Source organism: Phoca vitulina, unplaced genomic scaffold, assembly GCF_004348235.1.
Source record: "Phoca vitulina isolate PV1807 unplaced genomic scaffold, GSC_HSeal_1.0 scaffold2, whole genome shotgun sequence".
Taxonomy (NCBI): Eukaryota; Metazoa; Chordata; class Mammalia; order Carnivora; family Phocidae; genus Phoca; species Phoca vitulina.
In genome coordinates, this window is record NW_022589705.1 from 23,398,803 (window position 1) to 23,412,899 (window position 14,097).

Below are 14,097 nucleotides of genomic sequence, written 5' to 3' on the forward strand. Positions count from 1 at the left end.
GCCAGGAAAAACAAAAAGTTGTATATCAAAGAAACTACCAAAGTACAGAATGTGGCTCAGTGGTAAACAGGCAAAATCATGTAAACAATAAATTCTGACTTAACAAAAAATGTGACAAAAAGTAAAACACAAGAGGATGGGCATGGGTAGGAGTATAAAAGAGCTAATTCTCATCTTGCAAAGTAGGAAATAAATGCATACTCTCTAAAACTGAAAAATCTAGGACAGTAACACAAGTTACACTGAAATGCAGAGGTAGAGATGAACAGTAAAAAGAAAACAACTGGCTCCGGGAATGGAAGTTACAAGTGGAAGAATGGGGCACAGAACTGATGTGTTTGTGATTAAGTCCAGTAAGACTCTTTGACATTTAGCTGTGTTCATGTATTACTTTGATTAGAAGAACAAGGCAGGGCACTGAGTACAGGTTTCAGGAAGACCTGTGTTGAATACAAGAGCCTACACAATTATACATGTTCTGAGGCACGTAGTTAGGGTTTTAATCCTATGCAAATCATTTTCTTTATTCTCCTAGAGAGTCGAAAACATGTGCATAAAGCGTCCTTCCTCATCCTACAAATCCTGAGAAGCAAATCAAGATTCAAAAAGTTATTAGATTAAGTATTTCAAGAAATTTTCTGATAAAATACTGCATACCAGGAAACAGAATTCCAAGAAAAATGTTTTACTCTGACATTCAAATTGGTATCATGAGGAATAAAATCTTTAACAGATAAATGTTAATATCCCAACTGTTACTGTAAGTTTTTAAATTCAAAATTATCAGTTACAGTGATAATATAATATGTACAAAGACTATAATGAAAAAAACATAAAGCAGTAACTTCAGAAATTGAAGGAAATGTCTACAAACTGTTTTTTTACTTCTAATAAACATTCTCAATATGATTCTCTGAAATGCTTTGATATTTTCCTCCAAATTATCTCATTAATTTCAGACATCCAATTTGGTGACTTTTTTAACCCCCTGCTACAGCATTTATTATACTGCATTTTGTTTCCTTGTCCCTAATTCTCTATAAACTGTCAGCTCTGCAGGGCTTGGTACAGAGTCTCTCCTGTTCACCAGTGTATCCCTATCACAGAGTAGCATGGTGCCTGGCACATGGGAGATACTCAATAAACATCTGTTAAGTAAATGAACAAATATATAATTTGACTTAAGTACTTACACCTAATTGAGAATCTATTTCTTGCTTAAGATAATGTTAAATATGAGACAAATTAGTATTTTGTACATATAGGAGGAAGGTGAATAGAAAAGTACCTTTCAATGAGTGTCCCATTTTGAATCATCCAAACATCACAATACGTTCGAGACACCAGCATAACAGCAATAAGTGCCAAGTAACCTGTCTAAAATAAACCAGGTATAGTCAACTAAATAAATGCATTTTTAAAAGTTAAAAGAAACATTACCTTGGTAAGGATTTTTTTAAGTTCAAATCTTTATTCTAGCTTCAATACAGTGGCTGACATTTTACCTATAGGCAATTTTTAAATATAATTTTAAGAGAATTTAAAAATATAATATAAATGAAAAAAGCCTAATACATCATTTAATTTAACTTTCTCATCCAGAATTCAAAAGTGAATCCCAGGCAGGTCAAATGACTTGCCTTCATACAATTAACAGAAGCTAGCAGTATCACTTAGATTCCCTGAGTCACAGTGTACTGTGATGGTCTTATATTTTTAGTACAGAAGTCTAATAAAGAAAAATGACAGTAACTATTAATGTACAGTTAAGCAAATACCGAAGGCTAAAATTGGCCTAATGGAATAAATTTGGCTCAATTTGTTGGAAAAATCTCTAATACTGCCCTGCCCTCAATTTAGTGATTAAGACAAGATTTACACATAAAAAAGAAGACAGCATAGTAGATAAGTATATTTGCATCACTTCATGTAACAAGTGGCAGGATAGGAAGGCCTCAGTGACGAAAGAGGGTTATGATGTTAGAAATACATTAAACAGACCAAGGAAAACAAAGGAGAGAAGGAAGATTATGAGTAGAAAAAAAAAAAAGATAAAGGATTTAATGAGAAATAGGAAATAGACTGAAACCATATGAATAACAGTATTGCATATCCAGCAGAATTTAGCAGGATTAAACAAAGCGTTAAAAAGTGTCATTTTGAGAATTTTACCTAAGCAATGCTGTTGTGGAAGATGGATTAGTGAGGAAAACAGATGAGAGGCTGAGTCAGGAGTCCATTCTCTCTCGGTGACATGAGAACTTATCCTCCAAACTCTACCACACACACACATTCAAAGCTGACCCTACTTACTCTTCTAAATTGGAAGAATGACAGTACTGTAGAAGCTAAAGTCAGGGAAGAGGGATGTGGCAGCAGGGACATTTGTTGGATAATATATTTAAAGTCAAAGTTATGGTGCTGAGTGGCAACTGCAACTATTATGTAATTTTTGCAAAACAAATACTGTTTTAAAAAAAGGTGAAGGTACTAGGAAATACAGCACTTTAGGTGTAGACGAGGCAGGGAGTCATAAACAGAGAATAATGAAGCCACAAGAAAAGACAATATCAAAGAAAGCTTTTGTAACTGAGCAGTGATAGCTGCTACCCCAAAATCTGCCAGAAAGCAAAGATCCCATCTTCCTACCCCAGCCACCATCTGAAAGTTAGGTATGCAATTGGCAACAAAAGAATCTTTTAATTGTAATAAACACTATATGTAGATGTCACTTTAACTGTAATGCTAACTTTTAATTCAGACCTTAAATACAGTCTCAATCCTAAATTAATCATCTGACATATAAAGGTAACACTAGACAAAGATCGTTTATTTTTTCCTTCATTTTCTGTTCTCAGCTTAATTTTTCCTTGAAATAAGTACCAACTTTACTTGTCTCACTTTAGCAAAATCTGGCAAACTTTGATTACTGACAATCCTGAAACGCCTTTTTCTACAAAGGATGTCCTTAGAATCACGACTATCTCCATGATTAGTAGGTTTGTGGAATATGTCAGAAACCAAAGATTTGCACTGATTTAGGCAGTCCCTCACCTCATGATATGTATGAACTCCACATATTCATATGCAGTATTATCATTTCTCTATTTCCTAAATCAGTTAGTCTCTCTATCCCTACTTCCAATCTTCTGTGATTTCTATGAGAGTTTATTTCTAAGTGAAACCCCCAGTGAACCGGGGTTAAATTTGGATTTTTATAATTCTCAAAGATCATGTGTCACATGAGTCTGCAGCATGGCTAGGCCTAGAGAGAGCTGGGAGGTTGGCCAAGTGAGGCCCTGGTATCTCCCTTACCAACTCCCAGAGATCTATCCAATGTCTCACATTCATTTTACACTCAGCAAACCCCTGCTAAAAAGTCAAATGAGCACTGAACTGTTAACTGATTAAGAGGGGAATACACAAATCTTTCCAGAGAAGCTTGTATTTTAAATAATTCTTCAATCAGGAGGGCTGTAGAAAGAGAAAACTTCACCAAGAAAATAACAAGCATTAAGCTATTTTTTATAAGTATCTTATGATTCATACATCCATATCTATATTTTATTAACAGAATTTAGCTATAATAAAACAACACCATTTAGGGTAGCTGCACTGAAGTACTCTAGTATTTCACATAAAATATAATGAAATACTATTTCATAAACAAGAGGAAACTATTTAAAATCTGGCACCAAATAACAAGGGTACTTGCAATGATAATAGATAATTAAAAAAAAAAAAAATTTAGTCTTCATTACCTACACAAAAAAACATTTGATCTGTAGTATAACAAAAGCTTTATAATTTTATTGTTCTGATCTCATGTAACCTTAAAAGTTAAACACTTAACATTATAATTTCTTAAGACTTACCTCCTTACAAAATGTTCTAGGGACCATGATTTTCAGAATCCGTGTGAGTCTTAAAAAAAACACCTTGTCCACCACAGCTCGCTCTTTTTTCCCCTCTTTCTACATTAAAACAAAAAAAATTAAGATATTTATAACAAGTAATATTAAAAAATCACATTTCGTCTAAGTCAATAATAACAACTATCAAAATGGATACTGTGTTTAGAGAGTGCAAACTCGCACTGCTCTTCGCACATGCTTTCAAGAAAATAAGATGTTATCAAAAACTAAATAACGAATGAGAAGTTCTGGGGCCATGTGAATATCTGGGAGACTACTGCAAGCAGAAGAAACAGCAAGTGCAAAATGCCAAGGTGAAAGCTCATTTAGTTGCCTGAGGAGCAACGAAATGGCCAATCTGGCTGGATAAACTATAAGCAAGGGATAGTAGCAGAAGATGAGATCAGAGAGATAGCTAAGAAATGGGCAAGTACTTACTGTTTATTATCCACTTCCTGATTAACAGCAGAATGTTTTTAAAATCCTGAACAGGAATTTTCCTGATATTAATTACTGGAAACATTTAGATTCCTAGATTTAGCATTTAGCATTTCCAATATGCAACCTGCCAATTCACTCTCTTCCTCATAAACTCAAAGACGGACAAGGTCTTTATTTCTACAGCTCACATACTAGCAGGAGAAATACAGATAAAAATAAACCAATAACTTGTTACAGATACACTAGGCAGGGCCATGAGAAAAAGACTAATTCAGATAGGATGACAAGCAAGAGTTCTTTGGGGAGGTGATATTTAAGCTGAGACATAAATAAAGTGAAGCCACATGATAACCTCAGGGAAGGAGGGTAGTCAAACACAGGGAACGTCAAGCACAAAAACCAAGTGTTGAGAATAAAACCGGTGCACACACTGAAGAGCAAGACAGAATTGCTCAAACAAAGAGAATAAAAATGAGAGAAGCTGAAGAGGTTGACAGGGCTTGTAAAAGACAGACCCTTGAAACCATAGTAAGGATTTAGAGTTTATTTAGTCAGCATAGTGGGAAACCACTGAAGAAACTTTAGAGCAGTAATTGATCTTATCACCCTCAGACATTTCTTCATTCTGAAGGAACAAGAAAAAGTGAGATGAATTGGGTATGGTAGAGGCTATTTACTTTATTACACCTGAACTGTTCAGAAGAACATACAGGAGAAACTTCTTGCAACAGGCAACACACATGAGAAGGATCTGATCCCCCTACCCAGACCCTTCCCCAACTCCCACAATCACAATTCACTTCTTTGTTAACTACTATGCTCTTGATAAATACCCATGACATAGTAAATTCTATAATTAGATAAACTTTAGTGTAAATATGTTTTATGTAAGTTGAGGAACCTGAAATGAATAGTTTGTCTACTGAATTAGAATTAATAATAAGCTACCATCTATATGTCAAACACTGTGCTAAGTGCTTTATATTTATATAATCCTAACAGGCACTGAGTGCGTTACAGAATCATAGATCAAGAAAAGGAAGTCTGAAGGCACTGTGTTTGTAGAGTTAGATCAGGAAGACTAACATAGATAAGAATCAGCCTATCCTGTAACTGTTAGAACAGAGTTCAGGTCTTTCAAACCTTATGAAGGTTGCAAACCTCACCCTACTAAATTAGAATAATAGAATAATAAGAAGCTACCATCTATATGTTAGACACCGTGCAAAGTGCTTTTTATATATGTAATCCTAATAGGCACTGAGTCCATTACGTAATTATGGACCAAGAAAGGAAGTCTGAAGGCACTGTGGTTTGTAGAGTTGGATCAGGAAGACTAAGATGGATAAGGTTCAGCCTACCCTGTAACTCTTGGAACAAAGTTCAGGTCTTTGAAACCTTATGAAGGTTGCAAACCTCATCCTACTGAATTAGAGGCCCAGTCTACTTCATTCACACATGCATGTGCTCCTTCATTCATTCAATAAATATTCACTCAATCCCAGGCACTGTTCTGAATGATGGGAACACACCTGAAACTAAAACAGACCAATAGCGTTACTCACAGTCTATTTACTTCAGCTAGCCTAGTCTCAAGCCAAACCCTATAACTTCAACCAAAATCTCCCCTTTTACTTCCCCAAACTGAGAAAATACAGGAAGAAAATAAAGACAAGGCAATAGATACCAACTACCTTTAAAAAAAAAGAAAGTTAAACTTCTACTCTCAAGTTTTTCCTATCACTGCCTCCCTACCTCACCCCATTGCACATGTAATGAACACCCCTGAATAGACAAATTATAAATAAAATGGCCATCTTCTGACTTAAACAGAGGATTACCTATTTCTACCTTCTAGCTGCTTTCAAGAAATGATCTAGGGAAAACAATGAGGAAGGTTTAAAAAAAAAAGTTATAAGAAAGTCACATCAAAGGAATTTAAAATACTAACTGCTACCTGGTATATAATTCTTCCTCCTCTTTTATTTCTGCTCCTATTGTCATCACTACTAAATCATAGGCCGTCTGCAAGCCATGAAGGAATTGCATATATATTTCCTAAAGTCATCACAGCATGTTCTGGAAAGAAAACACCTGGACTAGAGGGCTGGCTCAGAAAGGCTGAAGAAATACCACAATGCTCTACCATTCTTGACACATAATAAAATTCATATCTGAAACCAATCTAAAGGAGAGGACCTACAGAGACAGTACATTTCATAAACACTACTAGTCTCTCCAACGAATTCATTTTAATTTCACTACTGACTTTCCCCCACCTGTGAACTTTCCAGTATTTCTTAAAAAAATACAAAAGACACTTTGAGGATACAAATTTAAAATGTAAACTATAGAAAAAGCAAACCATCAGATAAAGACCATTTAAATAGTTAAAGAAATAATGCAACCAGAAAATAATGTACCTAACATTGAGGGAGCAACAAGGTCAAAGGGCAAAGAGAAGTTCCTATTGATGTGTCAATCAACTTAGAAAGGTTGAGATGAACGAGAATGGACTGAAATAGATGTTTGAAACAACAAAACTAAAAGGCCATATGGCGCTGACAAGAGGATAAGCATTCCTGTGTATTGTTGGCGAAAGTGTAAATCAACACAACTATTATGTAGCATCTATAATAGCACCTATCAAAATGTAAAACGTACAGACTGTAAAATAACTCAGCAAATTTACTTTTAGGAACTTATCCTACTGGTATTCCTCCTGCACATATGCTTAAACACATATGCATTTACACAGTTTATATTATCATAAAAATAAAAAATCTAAATGTGCATCAATAATGAGATTATATAAACTACATAAAATTTATGCAATGAAAATTCTACACAATTATAAAAAAGGAAGCAGCTCCTATTTATACAACAAAATCCTATAGAACAGTTAAATTAACTAGATCTACAGCTATCAACATAGACATTAACATAGGATCTAAAAAATATGCTGAAAGAAAAGTAGAATGATACATATCATGATTCCACTTCTAAAATTTAATATGCAAAATAATTCTACCTATATTGTTTATGAAGATATACATACATACACATAACCCCATCAGTATAAAATATGCATGGGAATGCTAAATTCCCCATCTGAGTTTATAGTACCCCAGAAACCCAGCAGTGTTTACCTTTATATATTTTGAAATTTATATCATGTATACTGCCATCAAAATTAAGTATTTTTTAATTTTATTTTATTATGTTATGTTAATCACCATACATCATTACAAAATTAAGTATTTTTTAAATCAAGTCAACTATTTCTTTATACTGCTAACTCTATTAAATCTTCCTCTCCTTCCTAAATCTCATGTCTTGTGAAAAGTGTACCATCTCATCAAACATTATAAAAAATTTCAATGAAAAAAAATCCCTTTTGGGGCAGCTGGGTGGCTCTGCCGGTTAAGCGTCTGCCTTCGGCTCAGGTCATGATCTCAGGGTCCTGGGATAGAGCCCCGCATCGGGCTCCTTGCTCAGCGGGGAGTCTGCTTCTCCCTCTCCCTCTGCCCCATCCCACTCCCACTTGTGCATGCTCTCTCTGTCAAATAAAATCTTTAAAAAAAAAAAAAAACCCTTTTTAAATGCCTCCCCTCATAAATAATACATTCACTACAGAAAAATTAGAAAATTCTGATAAGCAAAAAATAAGGAGCCTATACCTACCATTTAGAGATACCAACTGTTAATATCTGGCACATATCCTACCAGATTTCATTTTAGCATATATGTGTATATGTGAACGTGTGTTCACTTCCTATAAATTTTGCAAATGTGGTGTAAGTGTGCATATGGTATTATATGCTTTTTTGTCCAAAATTTAATCTAACCTAAAGTTAATCTTGCTCACACTATACAATGAGCAAATAAGTATATGCTAAAAAAAGTTGCACAAAAAAAAGAATAAAAAAATCAGTGAATGAATTTAGCTATACTAACAAGTTTTAATGATGTCCTAGAACTTGAAGATTTGCTAATATATAGATAGTAGATATAACTAAGATAATTAAGGCTTGATTACTCAGATATAATTTAGATATGAGAGATTATGAAGATGGAGATATGACAGACAATAAGAAAAGCATACCTTGTCCCATTTTTTAAAGCCAGAGAGAAAGATCACAGAAACCAAAGAACAGAAATTTTGGTAACAATCTCCAGGATACTCAGAGAATAGACATTATATGGAGGATTTGGAATGAGTTAAGAGACACTAATCACTAGAAGCTGGCAGGAGTTTCCTAGGAATAAGTTATGTCTAACTCTTCCCATTTTCTTCTTTTTTAGGGATATTATGCTAGTATATTAACTGACATGTATATTGTAAGCTCCACAGGGGTAGGGACTTATATTTATATCTGCTATACACCCAGAGCCAAGACCAATAACTAGGCATATATGAAGGGCTCAATCAATACTTGTTGAGAGGCTGACTTAATAAATGAATTAATAAATTAAGGAATTTGATGTTTCTTATAAAATTACTGTGGCCCTTAATAAAGAAATATGAACCAGATTTTGCTATAGTTGGATATAATCATAGCCAAATAAACCATACCAAAAATAAGCAAACAAACAAAGATTAAGAGATGCCAGAGTAATTTCCTTGCTCCTTTACACAGTCAATACTATCAGCAATTGTGAGGAAAAAAAGAGAAGGCCAATTTAAATTATGGATACTGCCTTCTACCTAACATACTAGATGTTAGAATTACATTCAAAATTACACTAACAGTACAGACATACTACAGTATAGACTAATAGTACAGATCCAATAAGCTGCCACATATAGAAATAAATTAATGTTTATTCAAAAGAAATCAACTAAGTTACCATATGACCCAGCAATTCCATTCCTAGGTATACCCAAAAGAAATGAAAACACAGGTTCACACAAAAACTTGCACATGAATGTTCATAGCAGCCTTATTCATAATAGCCTAAAAGTGAAAACAAACTAAATTTCCCTCAACTGATAAATGGATAAATGTGGCAAATCTACACAAAGGAATATTATTTGGCAATAAAAAGGAATGAAGTACTGATACATGCAACAACACAAATGAACCTTGAAAACGTCATGCTAAGTGAAAGAAGACAGTCACAAAAGACCACATAGTACATGACTCTTTTTATATAATATATCTGAAATAGGCAAATCATAGAAACAGAAAGCAGATTACTGGTTACTAGGGGCTAGGAAAAGAGGGTAATGAGGAGTGATTGTTAATGGGTATGGAATTTCTTTTTGGGGAGATGAAAATTTTCTAAAATTAGTTAGCCACACAACTCTGTGAATATACTAAAACCACTGAATTGTATCTTTAAATGGAAAAATTTTATGGTCTTTGAATTATAGCTCAATAAAGCAGTTACTGAAAAAGAAAGAAAGAAATCAACTGATGAATACAGATGTAGGCAATCTGTCAACAGAGTTGTTCATAAGAAAGATACCTGAAGGTTATAATTTACCATAACTCAACTCAATGTAAACAGCAGTTAGGGCTAAAGAAATAAAAGCGATTTTAGGCTGAATTTCAGCAATATGGCTTTCATAACAAGATATGTAATAGTGCTGCTGTATTCCATGCTAGTCAGAGCATATCTGGACAACTATGTTCTAGTCTAAGAATAATATCTAGAGAAACTAACCAGTATAGGTCCAGAAGAATGTATACAGAATTGAAAAAGGACTGGAAACCATGACAGGTTAAGAAACACTTGAAGGAATGAGGGGTTGCTTAGCATGGAAAAAAAGACTCAGAAGATACAACTATCTTCAAACAATATGAGAGTCAATTAGAGAAAATAAAGCAGGCCTGTCCTGTGTGGCTACAAAAGACAAAATAGAATCAATCACTAAGAGGGCAGAGGGGAAGATTAATCCTGTCATGGGCTAGAACTAATACAGTAATGGTTGCCTGCTAGGTGGTACTTCTCATCAAATGAACAGATTCAAGTAAATACTAGAAGTCACCTATCAATGAATCCTATTTCAAAAAGAATTGCTATAATACACAGTGGAGTAAAGATAATAGTTAAATTCCCTTCTAATTGTAAAATTATATGATTTTATCCTAATTCAAAATTATGTAACAAGGGGCGCCTGGGTGGCTCAGTCGTTAAGCGTCTGCCTTCGGCTCAGGTCATGATCCTAGGGTCCTGGGATCGAGCCCCGCATCGGGCTCCTTGCTTGGCGGAAAGCCTGCTTCTCCCTCTCCCACTCCCCCTGCTTGTGTTCCCTCTCTCGCTGTGTCTCTCTCTGTCAAATAAATAAAATCTTTAAAAAAAAAAAAAAATTATGTAACAAGGGGTGCCTGGGTGGCTCAGTCGATTGAGCCTCTGACTCTTGGTTTCAGCTCAGGTCATGATTCCATGGGTCCGGGATCGAGCCCCTAGTGGGGCTCCGCACTCAGTAGGGGAGTCTGTTTGAAGATTCTCTCCCTCTGCCCCTCCCCTTGCTCGCGCGTGGGCTCTTTCTCTCTCTCTCTCTCTCAAATAAATAAATCTTCAAAATTATATAACAGAATAAATAAAATAAATACATGAAATCCCAAAGAGTCGAGTAGTTAAAATTTTACCTCATTGTTCTGTAATGGTGGTTTTCCATTTTTCTTACTGTAGAGAAAAGAAAAGAGAGCTTTATTTGCAAACTATTCCCATCATAAAAATTATTTTAAGATATCAACAGAATATACCAAATTCTCCAAATAAGTTCCTTCTTTTTCATATCATACGGAGATAGAATATATTAAGTATAATAGTCTGGTTGCCCCTTACTCAGTATAATTTACAGTAAGTGCTCAAAAAAATATTAACTACTATATCAAGCATTAAATTAGTAATTTTTAATACACACACTCATTTTACAAATTTCCCCATGGAGAGGTGGAGTCTATTTCTCCATCTTTGAGTTAAAGCTTGGCCATGTGAACTGCTTCAGTCAATGGGATATTAGCAAACTGATGCAAGCAAGGGCTTGAAAAATGTTTGTGCATTGGGCCCTCTCTCTTGCTGCTGGGTATCTTCTCCTAGCCATGTGAGCAATCCCAGGTTAGTTGCCTAAAGGAGGAAAGACCATGCGTCATTCCACATTACAAATAAAAAATTGGCTTGGTAAGTGGTATTGTTCATGCTACTCAAAGTGATTAATTTGGCAATTGTACCCAGGTCTTACCACTAATCCAGGTAACCTCCCTAAACAATATAACAACCAGGCTTAGGTTCTTTTTATAACACACTACCACAGCACCCTATAATTCTATACAACATTGATCACATTTTAAATCTCCTGTTTGATCGGTATTTCCTCCCAGTAAATCAGTTTCATGAGATCAGGAGCTACTGCACGTTGGTCTCTCCAAAGTAGACATGAGGTGGTGCTTGTATCAAAATGTTTACTGGGGATCAACACCTATGAAAGGAAGGTAAGGAAAGCTGAAACGGTGATGCAGGCCCAGTAAAATTTCAATCAATCAGGCAGGAAGCCCTTAGCAAGTACTGTCCATCAGAGTGCTCTGTGAGGGGTTGAAATAGCTAGGTCTTTTTACCTTCATCTTGCTCAGTCTACATATCCATGCTGCTCCAGGGAGGTCATGAGCTCAGGGGAGGTGGCTCTGCGACTAAGGCAGACCCTAAGGTGTGGCCAGAAGGGGTTACTTGGTGATCCAACTCCTCTCGGCTGGACAGTAGGCCCTTCTTTGAAGCGGAATCAGGGTAGCACACCTTCATGTCTACTCTTGGGGGCATATATTATTCAACCCTCTATGTTCAACACTTAGTTGAGCTCCAACAATCTATAGAATGAACACTTTCAGTAATAAGATACCAACCAGGTCACTGAACAAGGCTAGAAAGCCAAACTTAATTACAATTCAGTAGATGCTCTTATTCTAAGAGTGCTTGGGTCTATTATTTTTTTCTATTTTTAGATGTATTACAGGATTGTTTCTCTGTTTTAAAGTTTTTATGAGATTGTAAAACTGTTTCAGAAAATGCCTTTACATATGTTCAGGCATGTGCAGTTAATTATGAGCCCCTTTTATAAGGCTTTCTGAATTCCTCTTTTTAAGGAATTCTTTAATGTTTTCATGGATGTTCTCAATATTGAAGACACTAGCTATATAAATATATGTAGATTATTTAGGATAAATTAGAACAGTATGCTAGAATCCTAATTATTGGGTTGCATTTTTTCACTGGAAATGTCATGCTAAAGACCGGAGAGAAATTAATTTATTTTCAAAAACATGATCTACTAGTAGGCAGATTCAATTCTAACAAATATTCAGTATTTTCCTTTTCTTGATTTTTATCCTATGAAACTAAAAATGGCTAGACAACAAACAGACACATCTTCTACTCTTGTGTATTTCCTTTGGCTACCAAAAAGATCAATTTATCGCTAAATACATTAAAATAAAGGTATTCAACATGTTCAAACTGTATTACTGATTTGCACACTAATGGCAAGATGTTATCTGTAATATCTAAACAATCATTAATCATCAGTTGCCTTGTTACACTTCAGGGTATAACAAAATTCATTTAAAGATAATACACATATTACATGTTAAATAAAATTTTTATAAAAATAGCTATATTTCCCCAAACAAAAAATTTAGTAAGGAAAGTAGCACTGTTTTATATTTTGGAAAATCTCATTAACGTCTGACTTAATAGAAGAAAACTGGGTTCTCATATGAGAGTCTGCATTCTTTCTATCTATTGTGATAGAAATAAACAGGAGTAGGTTCATAATTGTGGATATTCTATCTTGAAACTATAATGTTACAGTGCAGTCTGAACGCTATTGATGAACTTTGTACCCTATACAATAAAATCCATTGGTCTATATTACACTTTCAACGCATCTTTTTTCCACGCAAAATTTTGTAATATGCATTAGTCTGCTGGAAAATAATGATTCAGGATGCCTGGGTGGCTCAGTCAGTTAAGTGTCTGCATTGGGCTCAGGTCATGATCCCAGGGTCCTGGGATTGAGTTCTGCAGGGACAGAGTTCTCAGCAGGGAGCCTGCTTCTCCCACTGCCTGCCATTCCCCCTGCTTGTGCGCTCTCTCTCTGACAAATAAATAAAATCTTAAAAAAAAAGAAAGGAAAATAATGATTCACTAAGTTGTGTAGTAGACTTTCCAAATGTAATATATTTTACTATGAAATATTTTTTAGAATTACATTTGTTAATACTGCCACCTATCTCATTACAAAAGTCTTAACCATTGGGAAGCTATCAAGCTCATGGTGGCAGAGACAAGTTTTCCAAATTCTAATTTTCACTTGAAAGCTTAAATTGTAACATTAGCAATAAACACTGCTGTTTTTTCTTGAAGGCACTACAAGAGAATGTCTGCAATATTCAAGGCCAAATAACTACAGTTATTTAGTCATTCTTTCAAGTAAAAATGATGTTCCACAAAAAAAAAAAAAAAAAGTGGCTAGTTTGGCTCAAATTCAAACAACTACAAGTGCATTCCCTCAAGACAACCTCTGCATTTTGGTATACTGCAAGAAGTGCTTTGTGCTGACTTCTCCTTTTTGTTTGGCAAACGCATTATAAAAAAAAGACAAGACCAATAACCAACTATTTATAAAAAAATATAGGAGGGAAGGAATTTATCCAAGAAATGGAAGATCAGGGTCATATCTGAAAATCAATCCATAATTCATCCACATTAACAGTCTAAAAAAATAACCATATGATCA

General features: G+C 34.9%; 1 protein-coding gene across 1 annotated transcript in view; it reads right to left on the reverse strand.

The window, feature by feature from the left end:
• The window catches only part of ABCD3 (ATP binding cassette subfamily D member 3), a 76,818-nt gene that overhangs the window by 43,680 nt on the left and 19,041 nt on the right, over positions 1 to 14,097 (reverse strand). Inside the window, exons 2-4 of the mRNA XM_032423252.1 lie at positions 10,955 to 10,991; positions 3,876 to 3,974; positions 1,289 to 1,377 (exon numbers count right to left, since the gene is read on the reverse strand). Coding sequence (XP_032279143.1) covers positions 1,289 to 1,377; positions 3,876 to 3,974; positions 10,955 to 10,991 — 225 coding nt within the window. The remainder of the gene's footprint in view (positions 1 to 1,288; positions 1,378 to 3,875; positions 3,975 to 10,954; positions 10,992 to 14,097) is intronic.